This window comes from Papaver somniferum, chromosome 3 (genome assembly GCF_003573695.1).
Source record: "Papaver somniferum cultivar HN1 chromosome 3, ASM357369v1, whole genome shotgun sequence".
NCBI lineage: Eukaryota > Viridiplantae > Streptophyta > Magnoliopsida > Ranunculales > Papaveraceae > Papaver > Papaver somniferum.
Genome location: NC_039360.1, coordinates 177,045,587 through 177,064,330, shown reverse-complemented (window position 1 = coordinate 177,064,330; position 18,744 = coordinate 177,045,587). Strand labels below are relative to the sequence as shown.

Sequence of the window (18,744 nt, the reverse complement as noted above, 5' to 3'; positions counted from 1 at the left end):
GACCTTGAGGGATCAATGCAAATAAAAACCCCGTTACCTGTGAGTATATTCACCAAGAATTGAAACTAATAGTAGAACCAAGAATACATGGTATATGGAACTCTGGACATATGAACATTATTCAAGTGTTATAAACATCAGGGAGAAAGGGACTACCTGTTTGACAGGATGTAAGAAAACTTGAGAAGTGCAAAATTTTCTAAATCCACTGAGAACATTCTACTTTATTATATCGACGGTAATTTAGGGACTCTTGAAATTAAATGGAGTTTCTTTCTGCTTTGAATTTCTGCCTAGACTATATGACCCTACTAAATGGCTCGACTGCACTAAATGAGTTCTGATGGAACAAAACATAAGAGCAGGTTCTGACAGATCTCAATACCCGAGAGTTATCTAAGAAGAAGGCTTAGTTACCACCCCAACGCCTCTTTCGCGCTGGTCTCTCCTGCTTAACTTCTGTTCCTGCTTCAACCAACTTAACATCAGATTGAGGCACTGGATTTATGTCAAGCTCCTTTTTCGCAGTGCTCAACTCCTTGAAGCGCTCCCTCCGCTTTTCCATCTTTGCTAGTGTCTGAAGAATGCGCTGGTTATCATATTTCGTGGAATCCTCCGAATCCAACAGTTTCTTCTTTGCATCACCAGTTGACACTCTCTCCTTCGGAATTTCTGAATGTCCATCTTCTACCCGTCGTCCTTCCGCAAGCACCGAAGAAGCATCGCGACGGTGATTAACTGGACGGCTCTCTATCAACTTCTCATTACCTTTACTCGCATGGTGCTCTAAATGAGATTGGTCCAATCTTTCTGTCTTTGTATTTAATTGACCGGGATAATTACTTTCGACTTTTTGGAAGTGCCGCGAAACAAATTTTCCTTGGTGTTGCCTGTTGGGATTTCTGTAGCTTCTCTGCTCCTTGTCAATTTCATGGTCAATGCTGTCTTTCCTGATGCTATTGATCCAGGGAGCCATAGGTTTGGTGTTCCTTCCAGATAACTGCAGAAAGTTGACATTGCCATTAAGAAAATGAAGATCGTCATTCAATCAATCTAACAAAACAATTTATTAAATTAACAGAAAACAGTCGGCAAGTAAAAATATATAACTGATTGACACTAAACAAGAGAAGAATATGAAGAGAAGCCTCACTACTAAATGCAAGATATGGCCATTACTGCCCCATGATTTTTGACATTAACTGAAATTAAACACTAAATAGATTTTTCTCAGAGCAGAGGCAAGAGCACTTCAGGATAGAGTAACATAGTCAAACAGTATCAATACTTTCGGTGGCAGATTATACAGCCCATAATATACCATACTCGAACAATGGCAAAAAAAAAAAAAAAAAAAAAAAAAAAAGAAGAAGAAGAATCATTAAACTTGTCCGCCATAAAACAACATATGCAACACCACCTACTGCATAGATGTATAAAAAAAGGTAAAGGTTCCTGATATAAGAAAGTCATTGTTAGTAAGATTATAAGAAAATAGAGAAGAGAAAAAGGAAGCATTCCAAAAGCACAACCGGTGGGAACTGTTGACACCCATGCAGGATATGAACTGTTAAAGAGGTTGACCCCGCACACTACCTGATCATTCATGATGAAGTAAAAAAATTGGAACTTAACAATACTGCAAGAAAACAAGACAGGAATGGTGTAGAGTACGACCTCTAGAAAAATAAAACTGAACTGATATTAACATGAGTCAAGCTGCATCTATAAAAACACTACAGGTACTAACTGTAAATTAGGTGCAATATAGAAAAAATATTATATGTGAAGAGAAGCAACAGTATACAGATGTACTTCGAAAGGTGGTTCCACAGTACACACACAACATAACTCTTAATAGTTTCTACACAAGTGCATCTCACATAATCATGTCTTCTTGCCCTATTCTCAGCAGCAATAACGAAATGATTTTTGGGACAAAAATCAAGATAAAATTAAATTAAGCTGTACAAGAGGAACAACGATTTGTGAAGACTAAAATAAGGACAAGATCTACGGTATACGAAAAATTGAGTATGCAAACATTCCAAGACCTAATCAAGTCGAGTTTGAAGATAAACGAGCATTATTCATCAAGTGTTGATTATGATTTTTTTCACGGAGGAACTGCATCAGAAGCATGTAATGGACTTAGAGAACCAGAATATGTAGAAGTGACAGCAATTAGTATACGTGGTAACAAATGGTTTGCCTCTATAAACGTAAAAAGCTCCTGCAGGGTAATGCTGCACCTAGAAGTGATAAGGAGACGGTAGCCATTTCCCGGACATATGAGAACTAATTTGAACTAAGCAACTAAAACTTTAGATGATGTGCATGGCATTTTCATTTACTTACAACAGATACTGAGCTTCACTTGCCTTTCATTCTAAAGCCTGCATTTCTTAGACAGCAGAAAGTAAGGGAAATTCTTGAAATGAGCAGACACATCGCATGTTGCCTAAGAACTTCGATAAGGAAAAGACATATATACATCTATATCTACTTTTATATAATATAAAGAAATTCACTAAGACATGCATAGCAATTGCTTCAATAAAGAAGTGAAAAGAAAACCCATTCAACGAGTTGAAAGGGGCATTCATATTTGAGAGTACAGCAATATAAGGTATAAACCTCAGTTTCTCCAAGTTTACCTTTCCTTTCCAACCAACTATATGCAAGTCAACTGAGTCTCTGTACCTCAGCACTGCTTCATCAGTATCTCCAAAATCTCTACTTTCTTCCCTTATGACTATTCTTCTATCCCTTTCATATCGATCCTGATCATTAAGCATCTCATCACAAGAGAAGTCTCTATACCGCAGCACTGCTTGTTCATCATAAATTCTAAGATCTCTACTTTCTTCGCGCAAGTCAACTGAGTTTCTGTACCTCAGCACTGCTTCATCACTTATTCCAAAATCTCTACTTTCTTCCCTTCTGAATATTCTTCTATCCCTCTCATACCGATCCTGATCATCAAGCATCTCACCGCGGGAGAAGTCATGATTAACATGAATATACTCATCCCTCAAGCTCATTTCTGTATAAAAGGATGCTTCTTCGTCATGAAATCTGCCTCGGCTTTGTTCTCTAGAAGTTGAGTTATCCATGGCTGAATTATATTTCCATATGTGTCTTCTTCTGTCACTATGAACAGGATCATCAGAATACATTGCTCTATCAGTATGTTTGTATTCGTTCAGGTTCGGACCAAACCAACCACTGTCTCTATGTTTCTCATCGTGTGTGTGTCTCCAATTATCTACACATCTTCCATCTGATCTCCTTGAGTCAGACAGATCCTTTTCTGGTGATGTAGCTTCATGATAACTTCTATCCTTTAAAATGCGAGATTTTCTACGAGAATATGGGGGAGAAAACTCGTGATCTGAATATCTCCAGTGCTCATCAACGCCTCCTCTATAGTCCCGTGACTTAATCAAATCAAAACATGCACCACCACTATATCTCTCCCTCTGGCGGCATCTCTCTATTTCCCTTGCAATGTAGGGTCCATCTCTGTCATACTTTCTGTGAATATAGTCTCTTTCTCTATCTTCATATGATGCATGTCTGATATAATCTTCTTGATAGATTTCTTCTTCGTACCTATGTGCAAATGCGAAATCATCAATTTCCATTCCCTTTCTGAACCTATTTTCCCCATCCCTTTCCGTGATCTGCCGGTAATCTCTTCTTTCCTTAACTCTGTACGGAGAGGAACGCTCTGGTAATGACTGCATATGCTCCTCATGGTTGATACCACCAATTCCTCTGTTGTTGTTTCTTTTTTCACGGAGGTGGAGCTCTCTTTCCACTACATTTCCTCTACCTGCATGTCTTTTGTTTAAAAGATCATCACTTTCGTCATAGCGCCTTCTAATACATGGATTGAATTCATCTCTTGCGTGTGGGTATACTTTCCTCTCAATTATTCCAGAAATAGAACTTCTGACATGCTTGTTGGCAACCCTTCCACCTCGATAACCAATTGATATTTCGGTTTCTCTGTATAAAGACATATCTTCCACATTGAAGTCATCATATATCTTCCTCACCTTTCGCTCTGCATGGACTTTTGTCAAGTGATTCCTATCACACCAACCCTTTCTACCAGAAGGAGGAGAAGCTTCATCTACATCTGAATCATATTTCAATTCAGCCACACTACGCAATTTCATCCTACTTGGAGGGTTATCCTGTTCTTGCACAAGATACTTGGTTTTTGGATCCTTTTGAGGACGAAGATACTTGTTTCTTGGTTTACTTTCATTACTTCTGGACTCCTTGTGTTGATCAAAATCAGGTACTACTGACCCAGACAACCTTGTGACTGAATTCAAAGAATGCAATTTTGCAAGATTTTTAGTATCTTCCATCTCGATGTCATCTCCATCCTCAGATGCCTCTGATTGGCTATCGAAGTCCAATGAGCATAAGATATGATCATTAAGTGATGGTTCAGCTTCCAATACACATGCTTCTGTTTTAATAGGATCCTTGCTAACCCCTTCCTTGGCCTCCTTGGTATTTTTCTTAGCTTCAGTCACTTCCTCAGAAACACATCCTCTCACCCTTGAGAGATGACACCCGTCAGCATCAAGGATCTCATTTCGCTGACCATCATGGTCAGAACACAGTGGACGCACAGACAGCCTAATCAGATCAGTACAACATATAATTATTGTCAGAATAATGCACAAGACAACCTACAGATTCGCAATCCCAGAAGCCAAAGACAACATTGCTAACCTTCTCATAGATCCAGTATTTTTAACATCACGACTTCTCCCATATGCTTCCGTAACTTCTGCCAGGTGCCCATCTCTGCAATCATCCAAACCAGAACCTCCATTATCAGATCCGTCCTCCATAGAATTACTCGCTTCTTCCTTGAATGAACTTGGGGATAACTCCTTCGAATCCTGCATAGGGATCTGGACCATCACTCAGTTAGTAATGCAGGCATGGGTAATTGCCGAGAAAACTCGTCAGACAACTCATAATGTTTATGTACCTGTATTACAACACCAGAATCTCGGTCCTGCGATCGCATTATGTCCATAGTTGGTTGACGTTCACCGATGCCACCTTCAACTTGAATTGCTCTGCCTTTTGGCTAGATAGTATACCAAATAAAGTGATATCAGAATGCAATCAAGGGATTACTGGTTCATTTTAAAAGAAGACTAGAAGGCTTATAGGAAATTATTACGCACTGCGTCCAGCTGTCTAACACCCCCATTAGCATTTCGTGAGTTGACGTCCCCAACAACAGCTTTTGATTCATGGACATATTCATTGCCATGTGACTGTAAAAACAACAAAAACATGTTAGAACCCAAGGGTGACAGACATTGAAACTTGTACAACTGGATGCTGCACAAAAGCCAATTCTCGCATTACTGTAACTAAACCTACCTGGTTATGCCCACGTACAGGAACTTTGGCAGCTTGCTGACGGAAATGCTCCTGGGACAAAAGTAAACAAAATAGTTAATGTTTTCCATAGATTATTTGATGAATATACCAGGGACACCCACTGGTATATACCCTTTGGCACCTAGACAACGAAAAAAGCTGACAGATAAAAAGCACATATAGTTCAAATACCAGTTGGTTGCAGTAGTCTTTCCAACTTTCCTCATCCAAACCGAAGTTAAAGAAATTGGTTATATCTACTCCAGGGTACCTCCACGGTTTCCTTTCAAACGTTTCAACATTTACATCAAATATAGTCCTGCGCAAAACATCAAACATGCCTCCAACATTATGACCATTTATGTTATAGTTCCAATGTCAAGGAGAAAATAAATAAATAAAAGAAGACGATTTCTTCGCATTGACCATATGAAACAGAATAGACCAGCTTTTCACAAAGACTAAGTTTATCTCCAACACATAGAAGTAAACTCACCTATATCGGGGAAGAGAGAATTCACATCCCTGGGAAACTATTGGTAGTGCCATACTCGACCCTGGTGCTGAAGAGAAAGAACCTGCAGTCCCAGCTCCACTGCTTTTCGCATTGTTACTTGGAAATAATGTCCCGTTGGGCCTAACATACTATAAGGAGCACCTTCAATATCAGTTTCAGTTACCAAATAAACAAAAACATAAAACATAGAAAAACTTCCTCTCCCAAAACACTTCATTTCACATACATCAAATACATAATGTAATTCTCTTCATCACTTATTATGGATCACAATTGACAAAGTAAACAATGTACTTTCACGTGGTGTAACATTCAATATTGCTTACACACTTTGTAACTCTATCAACTTTCAAAAAGACTCATTTTTTTATTAGTTGCTTCGATGCAAATTAAGAGAGAACTCAGAAAAACAACAATCAGTCTTAAGGTAGCTATAACACACCCATATGACGCCCGCTTCGAAAAATTAAACTCAAGTAAACATATCCTACATTGCCTAGCAGTGGAGCAGCCACCATAAGCCAGGGGGGATTTTCCCAAGTCTATAATATGTGCATCAACAACCAGTGGCTAAACCAGCATCAGTCAATGGAGTCATTGCCCTCTCAATCCTTTTATGCTCCCACCAGCACAATCCTGACTCCCCTGACCGATAAAAAGCAGCACCAACATTTGTATGTTAAGAATAAGCATGTTTTCATACCTTATACGGTGAATACTGAGTCCCGGCATAACTACTCTTGATTCCATTTCCTCTTTCAGCAACACTCTGACCAGCAAAATTCTGTTCTGCTCCTCCATCAAACTTTTCAGCAACCCTTCTATCATTTTCGGTACCAACTACCAATTCATTATCATTATCGTCTCCCCCTTTCCCGTCACTACCCATACCCAAATCCCTCAGATTCGAATCATTCACCACAGGGTATTTTCTGCAATCCTCTTCGTTCAATAGAATATGTAATTCATCCTCACTATCATCGCTTCCATTATCCATAACCTCTAAATCCTTATCCGTTTCCATGTCTTCCATTTCCTCATCGTTATTAGCTTTTTCTTTTATATATAAAGAATGATTATTAGAATTTGAAACTTGTTTGATTACTGAACTTACTTGAACTTCAACATCCGCGTAGAGATCACCAAAATCATCATCCATATCTTCCATCTTTCAGTAAAACCAAGATAAACCCAGAAGGAACTCAGGTCTTAAAACAAAAAGAGAAAAGAAAAGAAATTTAATTCATGGAGAAGTAGTGGGAAAAGGATTGAATAATTGATAAGGTTTTTGTTTTGCAACAACCCTAAACCCTAGACTCAGCCATCGGAGACTATCCAGAGAAATCCTAAAACCCCTAATATGCTAAAGCCCTAAGAATGAAGTCTATCGATGTTATCTGTACTACACTGGTATTGGTTGCGGTGGTTAAAAGGGCAATACGGAGTGTATAGAGGAGATGCGGCGAAGCAATGATACAAATACGGGTGCAGATACGGCCCGACATATAGAGCTTCAATGGGCCCGGTTCCTTCTAGGTACCAGTGGATCCGGATCCGGAACCGAATCCGTTGAAAAAGATGGGTTCAAGTCCTAATTTAGCGTGCCCGAAACAGATATGAGTGATTAATAAATAGGGAATATTTATATGCCCCTAATATGATACTCCTTGAAAAATACCCTTTTCAACTTATGAAAAAAATACTAGAATCCTTTATTGTATGGGTTCAATATATAGAAGCCCCACTAAATGGATCATACATTGTCAACTCCATACTTTCAGAAAATAATATTACTAGGCCCAAAATATCAAATTTTCTTCAGATCTGGCCCATAATTAGTTATTATGAATTTTAATAATGGCAACACTACCTTTTAGTATATATACAAGAGGAATATATCAGAAGATATTTCATTTCTTTATTCTCTTTCTCTCTCTTCTCCATCTCTTTCTCTCTCAGCTCCAGCATTTCAGATCTGTGAAGAAGAAGAAGAAGACGAATCGTTCCAGTAGTTTTTGCAGCTGATCGTCAGTTAATCTTCAAATATGAATCAATCATTCAATCGATTTCATTTGAATCTAGGTTTTAGTTGGTTTTTAAGCTGCATCAGGTTAGGTTTTCGTTGGATCGACTGGTTTTTTTGAAGATTTTGAATCGAATCTAGGTTTCAGTCGATTCGAAGCAGCAGAAATCATTTCCGATTAGGTTTTTCATTAGGTTCATCATTCTTACTTTTCTTAGTTCGATCAGGTTTTTGATTTTTATTTTGATTGATTTTGTTCAGATATGAGAAGAAGAAGAACCTGATTTTTTTTTAATCAATCGAAGATCTTCAATGTCGTTTTAACCCTAATTACTTACTTTTTATCCAGATTCAACAATGGAATTAAGAAGATCTTCAACAGCAGCAGAAATGAAATCGTCGTATGAGAAAAGATCTAAACATCAGTAAGATTTCTCTCATTTTTTATTGAATCAACAGGTTTTAAATCTAAGTTTTGTTGGTTTTGTTGTTGTTGAAGCACTTAACTACATTTTGAAGCAAGATTTGAATCGATTCAAGCACTTAAGTAATGGCTATAGTTGCAATTCTATGAATAAATTCTACTTTACCGTAGAATGAGTGGAGAATTTTAGTTTTGTGTTGTCAATATTAGTTAATGGAGTCAACTGATGACTTGTTGGTGTTTTTATTTTGCGTATTTTGGATCTTGTCTTACACATGTTGAGTTTGATTAATGAATCTGTGTTGGTGGTGGAGGTGCAGGTTCTTGAGGAGGATGAGGAGGCGGTGGCGGTAGAGATGGTGGTGTTGGAGCAGGTTTAGAGGAGGATTTGAAGTCAGTGGTGGTGTTTTTCAAAATGAGAATTGAACGAAAGAGCTGACTGTAAGAAATATTATGTTGTTTTCAGAATATTGGCACTCTGTTAAATAGCACTATCCGAGCCAAAGTTATTACCTCTGGAGCAGAATTACCGAATGAAAGGGTGCAAAGGTGCGGGCAGGTTTGATACAACTATATGTCTATCGCTCTACTTGAACATCATATGCAGGCGTCAAAAATTAGTTGTTAGTTGGTTTAAAGAATACCTAACTTATCATGGTTGTTATTAGATTTTAGCTGATTTAATTGTGAAAACTAACATAAAACGGATTTGTTCAAAATGTTGTGCAACTGCGAAGTGGATGCCTTCGGATTTTACGAGTATGCTAGGTATATGGATGTGTAGTTAATAGTTACACATGTCAATTGGGTGTGTAATTGCTACTTACACATGCAAATTGAATGTGTAACTTCTAGTTACATATGCCAATTGGATGTGTGATAGTTCATTGAAGCTGAAATGATGGGTAAATCGGTTTACTAGTTTGCATATATGCCTGAATTTTCAAGAAGTTAACTGGTTCTAATTATGCATAGATGTTAATTAGCTGTTAATTTAAGATGATTTGATTTAGATTGATGTGTGTATTTTTAGATAGGAATAATAAGTTGTATGAATTTACTAATTACAGGTTATGGAGGCGTTGATTTCAGAGTATGAAAGTTCACAGAGAGTTGTAGGAGTGTGCAAGTGGTACAGATGCAGATTTGGCATTGGTTTGTAATGAGCTGGTGTTGTTATTGCTATGATATAGCTATGGGATTAATGGGAACAGCTCAGGTATGCACTGGTTGAAGAATCAGAATAGTTTGAGTTAATGATGCTCAGATAGATGTATGTTAGGATTAACATTACAGGTACCGGTGCAGCTGCAGTTAAGACAGTGGTAATGGAATTGAGGAAATGAAGCTGGCTGGTGCTGAGATTTGTACTCAGTTGACAATTAAGAAGAAACTTATTCGTAAATCTCTTGATATGATCTGTCGGATTGCTGAAAGAGGATCCAGATGGGTCGAGTGGAAAGGACAAGACTGGTATGTTAATCAAACTGATAGAAATAACAAAACCTTGCATTCTTTTTTTGTCACCTGAATGATAATATTCTTTTTTTCACCGGCTGGGATACATAATATGTAGTGGGAGGCTCGCTCAAAATAAAACTAGCTATAGAGAAGTTGCTTAGAGGAAAGATAGAGATGAAGTATTGTACTGATTGTATATGTAACTAATGTTTACATATGACATATGCATGTATAACTACTGATTACACATGCATTTTGTATTCCTGGGTAAGAAAAGAAACTAATGACTGAGTCAGTTCCATGGACGGAGTTAAACTCGTTACATGTAGACTTCAGTACTTTTCTACCCCTAAAGTAATCAACTACCTGAACTACCTGGAAGAGAATACTTCAGTTGAATTACTAACTTGACATAGTTGCTTGATAATTTGAGTTTGGTTTGACTTTTTTTTTTTCTCTTTGTAGGTTGTTGGTGTTGTTGACTTCATGGATCGTCGACTAGATATTCCAGAAACACTTAATTTGTAACTTGCATCCACATAGAGGACTGCTAGCGAAGGTAAATGAATTTTATGCCATAATTGCTTTCTTCATAACTCAATTAAGTGCGCCAACTGAGACCCATCTTCTATTATGTTCAATACACACAGTGAAATAACTCTAAACCGTAGTGGTATATGGAATAATATAGTATAGGTCAAAAAACTATGTTGGTGGATTGTATGTGTAACCTGTAGTTACACTATTCAGATGGATGTGTAACTGCTAGTTACACATGCTAATTGGATGTGTAAAAATTTGACTGAACCGAAATCATGCGTAGTTTTGTTTCTTGGCTGGTTTTATTTGTGTGTTGATGTTGGAATGATGGTAGTGGTGGTATTATTGGAGTTGGTGGTTATCCGTTGAATGAACTTCAAGATTTTTTTTTTCTTTTCACATGTGTATTCAGTTTGATAAACTATCTTATGTTTACATCTGGTTGGAGCCCCTGCACGTGTTGTCCATGTTGCTCCTATTGATGTTATTGTACCACCAGGAAACACATTATTGGATCCATCACAAATATCCTTCCTCCAGGTAATCTTTCAATTTGACCCTCATTACGACGGACGAATTCTCTTATTAGCTCTGATTTTATATGGAAACTGATGTAATGGTAGTATGAAAATTACATACTATATGGTCAAGGTTATTACATTACATCCACTACCTTGTTCTTGATGGTTCCCCAATGAAACAACTAATTCTCATGACGTTGATTTTGCTTTTCTTAATTTATAGTCAGTTTTGGAGTATTTACTTATTAATTAAGACTGACTAAAGCAGATTATTTGCATTGGCATGTTCCTGAAGTACATAGCTAGGAACTAGTTTCCTTCACCAAGTACCAAAAGCATTTGACAGCTAATTTTTTGGGGAAGCTGCCATATTTTTTTCATTAGCTTGTATGTATTGTTTATTTAAGCTTATAAAAACTGATTACTTGTTGTGATATTTCAGGTTTCCGATAACTTCATAAAAGCTAATTGGTTATTTATGGTATTGGTCTTGCTGAAATTGGAGTTGACCCTGAATACACAAGTCAGATGCATGTGTAACTCTCAATTACACTAGATAGATGCATATGTAACTTTCAATTGCACTAGAAAGATGCGTGTGTAACTTCTAGTTACACATGCTAAGAAATTATTGTAAATAAATCTTAAAGTAATACATGTATTTTTTGTTTTTATGTTATGTCTATTTTTTTGATGTGTAACTTCTCATTACACATGCCATATGGATGTGTAACTTCTGGATACACATATGTCATATGCATGTGTAACTTCTGCTTACACATGTCATACACATGAGTAATCCTTTCATGCCATACCCATGTATAACTTCTGGATACACATGCTCGTTGCATGTATAACTTTAGATTACACATCCATATATTATTGGTGGGAGGCGGTGGTCGGTGGTGGTGGTCGGCGACGGCGGTGGTTGGTGGTGGTGGTTGTTGTTGGTGGTGGTTGGTGGCGGTGGTGGCCGGAGGTAGTTGGTGGCAATGGTGGTTGGAGGTGGTTTGACATTGGTGGTGGTGGTCGGAGGTGGTTTGACGGTGGTGGTCGGAGATGGTTGGCGGTGGTTGTGGTGGTCGGAGGTGATTGACTATATTTTAATAGTTCTGGGCCTAAATTTAAATTTTATTTAATTATGGGCTTGACAAGATACATAAGGGTATCAAAGTCTTTTAATAACTCGGGGCCTAGATTTAAATTTCTTTTAATTAAGGGCCTCATATTATGGGTTATCCATGGGTGGGGCCTTAGCCTAATTTTCCCTTTCAACTTAATATATACCCCTAGGCTTTTAGAAACTCAAAACACGAATTATTAGATTACCAAAAGGTAAAATTAGGTTAAGGCCCGATCCATGGATAACCCATGATATGAGGCCCTTAATTAAAAGAAATTTAAATCTAGGCCCCGAGTTATTAAAAGACATCCATGCCCTTTTATATATTGTCAAGCCCCAAATTAAATAAAATTTAAATTTAAGCCCAAAATTATTAAATCTAACCCCAAAATTATTAAAGTATAGTGTGAATGTGTAAACAGAAGTTACACATGCATATGGCATGTGTATCCAGAAGTTACACATCCTTATGTCATGTGTAATGCAAAGTTACACGTCAAAAAAATAGACATCAAAAAGAACGCATACAAAAAATACATGTATTACTTTAATATTCATTTACAATAATTTTTAGCATGTGTAACTAGAAGTTGCACACGCTTCTGTCCAGTGTATTTGAGAGTTACATATGCATCTATCTAGTGTAATTGAGAGTTACACATGCATCTGATTTGTGTATTCAACGTCAACTCCAATTCCAGCGAAACCATTATCACATTTAAGCAATTAGATTTTATAAAGTTATCTGAAACCTGAAATATAACAACAAGCAATCAGTATTTATAAGATAAAAATTAACAGTACATGCAACAATATATATTCAGTTTCACCTACATGAAATCAACATTCTATCATAAGGAGATGTGAGATCAAGTAATTAAAAACCAAAGCTCAAGAAACAACTTTGCTGCAAGAATTTAAATTTTTTGCAAACTCAAAACAAGTGCTCATCAAACACACCAAAGTATAAGCATATGCAACAGATACACATCCACATAGCATGTGTAACTCACAATTACACTATCAATTAGCATGTATAATTTATAGTTACACATCCAACTAGCATGTGTAACTAGCAGTTACACATCCATAAATCTTGTGTAACTGGCATGCGTAATTTTTTGGTTACAAGGTTTGTTCATTTTAGCATGTGTAATTAGAAGATACTCATGCATCTGTATAGTGTAATTCATAGTTACACATGCATCCTACTTGTGTAATTAGGAGTTACACAAGCACATAACATGTGTAACTAGAAGTTACACATGCATAATACTTGTGTAATGTGAATAAATACGCAGTCTAGACATAGAATTTGAAACTAAAAACAAAAAGAGAGGGATCTAAAAAGGTGTACCATCAATCAAGGAAATGTCGTCTTCCCTGTACCGTTTTCACCAAGCATAACTACAATCTGAGGATCAACAAACTCTCCCTCCATGATATGAAGCTCAAATTTTCCTATATGCAATACGAAGTTAACGTCGAAAAATGAGGTCAATTTATGAACTATCGCATCCTTGAAAAGGTGGTTAAACAATAAAGACTTCAAACACATGTAAACGGGAAAATAAACATCCCAATTATAAGCTTCACCAACACTTTTCTCATACATTAGGACAACTGAAAGTCCTAATGATTCAGCTAATCCAGATTCTTCAATTATATCTTTAGTTAATGATATTTCATAGTTAAACAAGCATATATAGGTATAATAACAACTAAATCTCCTTCGTTTAAATCAAATATGGCTTTTACTGAAATCGAATCTTAACTGTAGCATAAACTGAAATCAAATAATTACCTATGACGGCTGTCACCACCACTTTCTAGCAAACGATCATCATGCATATAACATAGACTTTATATCCAATCCAATTAGCATATGTATCTATAAGTTACACATCTAATTAGCATGTGTAACTAGTAGCTACACATCTAATTAGCATGTGTATATATAAGTTACACATCTAATTAGCACATGTAACTAGTAGCTACAAGTCCATTTATCTTGCCAAGTTATAACACTCTGCAAATATGATCAAATCATGAACTGTACAATAAACGTATAATGTATGTTGATGTATATAAGAAATCACAGACCTGCTCCGTAGAACGATACATGGCATGACTATGCATTAAGATTCAGATACACCAGATTGGCCTCCAGCAATAAGCACACGGTTCTGTACAAGAACTCCTGCATACTCTGCTCCAGCGCGCAATGTAGTTACCATATTTTCAGAGATGAACGGAAACTCAAAAGTATTATATTCCAAACTCTCTCATATTTCTTTTGTTACGATCTGAAACAAAATAAACAAACTTTTCAGTCGACATTGTATTAAGCTCAACACCAATACTAAGCACCGAAGCAACTTCTTCTGCTATCTTTTGCTTCTGTGCCTAAGCTACTCACAAAGAAAAACTTCAAAAATAATTTGAGTGCATTGAATAGTTTTTTTATTTTTCATGGAAGAGTCGAAGGAGAGAGTTTTAAGATAAATAATTGACCTGCTTTACTCGCTTCTTTAGCTAGATCATCATCCAAACCGAATGATGGTCCTTTACTGAGAACAAGCTGGCCATAAAGCAACTTCCAACCAAATGTTATCTAGTCATTCCAATATGCATGATATACCTTTTCATAAGAACCTGCAATATATAGAACATAAATTTTATATCCCAGGATGTGTAACTAGCAGTTACACATCCTGCTAGTTACTGCTAGATCATCATCCAAACCGAATGATGGTCCTTTACTGAGAACAAGCTGGCCATAAAGCAACTGCCAACCAATGTTATCTAGTCATTCCAATATGCATGATATACGTTTTCATAAGAACCTGCAATATATAGAACATAAACTTTATATCCCAGGATGTGTAACTAGCAGTTACACATCCTTCTAGTTACTGCTAGTTACAGGTTTCAGATAACTAGCAGTTACACATCCATATGCCAATATATAGATACCTAGAAATGTGGCAATCACAATCAAATTTTATGGAGTCATGTTTACCTGAAGCTCACTCGACAACACCATCCTCATCTGCTTAACCAATTTTGTGGTATCAATATCAACACCACCACTCCCTGCAATCCACACATACACGTAAACAATGTATAGAGTCATTAAGAACCTTATTTTTCTAAAACTTCATTTGGTCAATACTGTCCTAGCAATTGAAAACAGAAACACTGAAGATATACTTTGCTTCATGTCTTAGCAATTGAAACTCAGAAACTTGCATTCATGGACAAGCATTATAAGATTATATTGAATTAAATTATTTTTTGCGAAGGCACAGAAGTATAGATTGACTTTAAGGTAATGAGAATCACAGAAATGTAGCTTATCTGTTTGAGAAAGATTGTTACTGAAATTTGAAACACTCAAGTTTGTTGAAGGATAAACTTCAAGAGCTGCATCTGTGTATTCCTTTTCAATCATCATAAGAGAATGGAATTACCGCAACAACTAACGAAACAGAACATGTAGCTTATCCAACAAACACAGTTCCGATGCCAGTGAACTTCCCTCTGCAAATAAGAGATAAGACAAGTTAAAGATCACCATTACTTCACATATCAATTTGTTTACTTTACAGTCCACCACATGTCTTTTTGAATCTGAGAGTTAAGAAATTATTTCAGAACTGCAGTAATACATATAATTCAAAAAACAAACCTATAAAACACTAAAATAAATCATAATTTCAAATCATATTCACATTAAAAAAAAAGTTCACACATATTTTCTCTTCCCGTTCTACAAGTTTTATCCATCAATCTCATGAACCGTAAAGAAGCTCAAAGAAACTTATCTAATTTCACTGAGTTTCTGTCGAAATTGTTTAGATTCAACCGTACGCTACCAGGTATCTTCGTTGATTAAACTTTAATCCGCAGGACAAGGTACTGAATGTAGAAAATATATATTGAACTTAAAACAATCTGCCAAGAAAAAAATCCACTAAAGATGAGCTCAAATCAGTTCGAAAATCAAAGTAAATGAAATTCGTATCAAATAAATGGGTAAAAAAGATAATGATTCACAGATTTCAAATATGAAAACCGATTTTCGATCAAGATAAGAGATTAAAAGATATATCGAATTTCGTTCAAGAACCTTAGAAAATTTTCTTTGAAATTTCTTTGAAATTTTTTCTCTCAAAAGTAATATTGAGGTGAGATTACAACAAATCTAACTATGATTTCAGTAATAGATTTGAACTGAAATCAAACTATTAAATTTTTCCAAATGATTTTTTAGAAAATAAAAATCGAAATCTAAGATTTAAATCAACCGATTGAATTGAAATGTTACCCGTTCGTTTGATTTTCCATGAGAATCTTCAGATTCAGTTGTTGTTGATGATGATTATCACTCATTTTCTATTGATTTTCATCGAATCTTCGAAGAACAAGTGATGTTGATGACGAATTTATGTTCAGATAATCAGGATCTTTGTTTGTAAAGCTTAGATCTAGGTTTTGAAATCATTTTTCACTGAAAAATTCGCTTAGAAATCGTGTCTTCTCGGCTTGTTTCTTCATCGGAGAGAGAGCAAAAGAAAACGAGAGAGAGAGAGTGAAAAAGAAAAAGAAACTGGAAATGAAATTTAGACTTAGTTTTATTACTATATATACTAAATGGAAATCTTGGTATTACAAAAATGTCACTTTATTATCAAGCCCTAAAAATAAAAGTTCTGGGCCTAGATATATCAAAAAGTGAAAGTGTAGAGTTGATAGTGAAGGATCCATTTTGTGGGGCTTCTAAATATTGAACCCATATAGTAGGGTGGTTCTAGTATTTTACACTTACCAAAATAACCTCCCATATCCACCATTATTTTCTTCGGTATTTTTATTTCTCTCTTTCTCCCTCTTTCTCACCCCGGACGAACAAACGAAAACAAATCAAAGCAATCGAATAAAACTGAAGAAAAACAGGTCAAAGCTTCGAAATCAAACACCAAATCGATCAAAATTAGTAGATCCATACTATTACATGATGTAGAAATGAAATCTGACCGAAACACCAAAAAAAAAACAAAGAAAATTAAGTTTCAGAAATCGATTTACTAAGGACCTTCAACAACATTTTGGAAAAACCAAATCGAAGGTAAACAACGATTGTATCTCAATTGATTTTACATTTCATTTGATTTTGAATTTTTAGGTTTTGGTACATGTTTTATTTTCAAAAAATTGTTCTATTCCTGGATTTTCATTCATACTAATTCAACTGCTTATGTTGGTGCTAAAGAAATCAGATGCTTCTGTTGTTGTTCGGAAATCAGTGAAGGTAACATAAAGGGTTATCGGTTTTTCTTCAATTCCATAATGATTTTGTTTCATTTATTGGTTTTTATTCATTTCGTGTGTTGAATTAGTAGTATTGTTCGAAGTTTATTATTCAATTGTAACACAATTGAAGATACCATAGGTTAATCGGTAGTTAGGTTGCAACTGGTAAAGTGATGTTGACGTTTTTGGGTGATTATGTTGTTTGTTCTAATTTTTGAAGAAATGTTGAACAAGTTGTACAATTTGTACAATTTGCCTCTAGACTTGGAAACAACTTGGGCTAGTTGTTCCCAGTTTTGGAGATAATTTTTTCTAGTTGGCCACAGTTCTGAATACAAGTTGTGCTAATTTTCATAACTGAAGAAAATTGATTCAATGCTAACTATTAACTTAGGTCAAAACAGATTAAGAAAAGATGGAGAAAAGCATCAAAATTAAAAGGGAAAACAAATCCGAACTCTGACTTATACAATAGATTGATGGATTTTTTTAGGGCGCATAGGTTTTCCCTTGCTCGAGTGGATAGTGCTACAAGTCTTTATAAGAGATTTTTCTGGGAAGCGAAAACTGTCAGCTAGGAGTCTGAAGTTACTGCTTCAGGCAATAGGAACATGAAGTCTTGGACATCGTCCATAATGTGATTCATGTACATTCTAGGTCGTAACAGGGTTTCAGCCCTATAGTCCATGCAACAAGTTTCACAAGCACCAAGTCTAGAGCCACTAGAAATAACAACTTCAGTGTTGTACTCGACTCGAAATTACCAGTTTAGGGCATATGGTTCTGTTATTAGCATTTACAATATCTTCCCAAATGGATATTGGTGCATCAGCAGATAACAAGCTTGATAGAGCAACAACAACAATTGCTTCTCCAAGTGGCACAGGTATTTCTAGCAGCTCCTATAAGTACCAGCGTAGGTCCTGTATAATAAAACATAGGTGATCCATCCCCTAACCTATTTCAAAATTGTACGAATAGGTGGGTTTATATCCAATTAATAGTAATTTTACTTATTATCCATTCAATTATATATTGTCCACTTGGTGTCTAACTCTGTAATCTTTAGCAGCATTGGCAGAGGTGAGTACTGAAGAAGGGACCAGTCAAGCACAAGAAACTAATCAAGAATGTGGTTGATAGCCATTACAGGGCTTTGGTGGTTCAACTCTTGCAGGTTGAAAATCTACTAACATGTGACAAAGATGACAAAAAAAAGTTGGTTGGTAATAAGTACATCTTTGTCATGGGAGGATGTTACAGTTCTTAAGCCAGATAAGATAGATTCATGATAGGAGTTGCTTGTTATTTCTAATATATGGTATTGCTTTTCATGTTGATGTAATTGTATCTCTCCTACATATGATAGATTGATGATATTGGTCCCTTGAA

The 18,744-nt window shown here is 36.0% G+C and overlaps 1 protein-coding gene across 1 annotated transcript; it reads right to left on the bottom strand.

The window, feature by feature from the left end:
- Positions 1-38: 38 nt before the first annotated feature.
- Positions 39-7,371, bottom strand: LOC113358115 (FIP1[V]-like protein). Its single transcript, XM_026601637.1, has 9 exons — positions 6,648-7,371; positions 5,924-6,072; positions 5,620-5,746; positions 5,428-5,478; positions 5,226-5,318; positions 5,024-5,125; positions 4,759-4,943; positions 2,658-4,662; positions 39-1,000 (listed from the first exon to the last, which is right to left on the bottom strand). Exons 1-9 carry the CDS (start codon positions 7,110-7,112, stop codon positions 410-412), a joined length of 3,768 nt encoding a protein of 1,255 aa, XP_026457422.1. The 5' UTR covers positions 7,113-7,371; the 3' UTR covers positions 39-409.
- Between the last annotated feature and the right edge of the window lie 11,373 nt (positions 7,372-18,744).

What these genes read in the sequence shown, in the direction of transcription:
- LOC113358115 (XM_026601637.1), bottom strand. Translation starts at nt 7,112, where the DNA reads ATGGAAGATATGGATGATGATTTTGGTGATCTCTACGCGGATGTTGAA. An exon ending in CTGTACGTGGGCATAACCAG is followed by an intron (nt 5,319 to 5,427) that starts GTAGGTTTAGTT and finishes TTGTTTTTACAG; the next exon opens with TCACATGGCAATGAATATGT. An exon ending in TAGTTGGTTGGAAAGGAAAG is followed by an intron (nt 1,001 to 2,657) that starts GTAAACTTGGAG and finishes AACTTTCTGCAG; the next exon opens with TTATCTGGAAGGAACACCAA.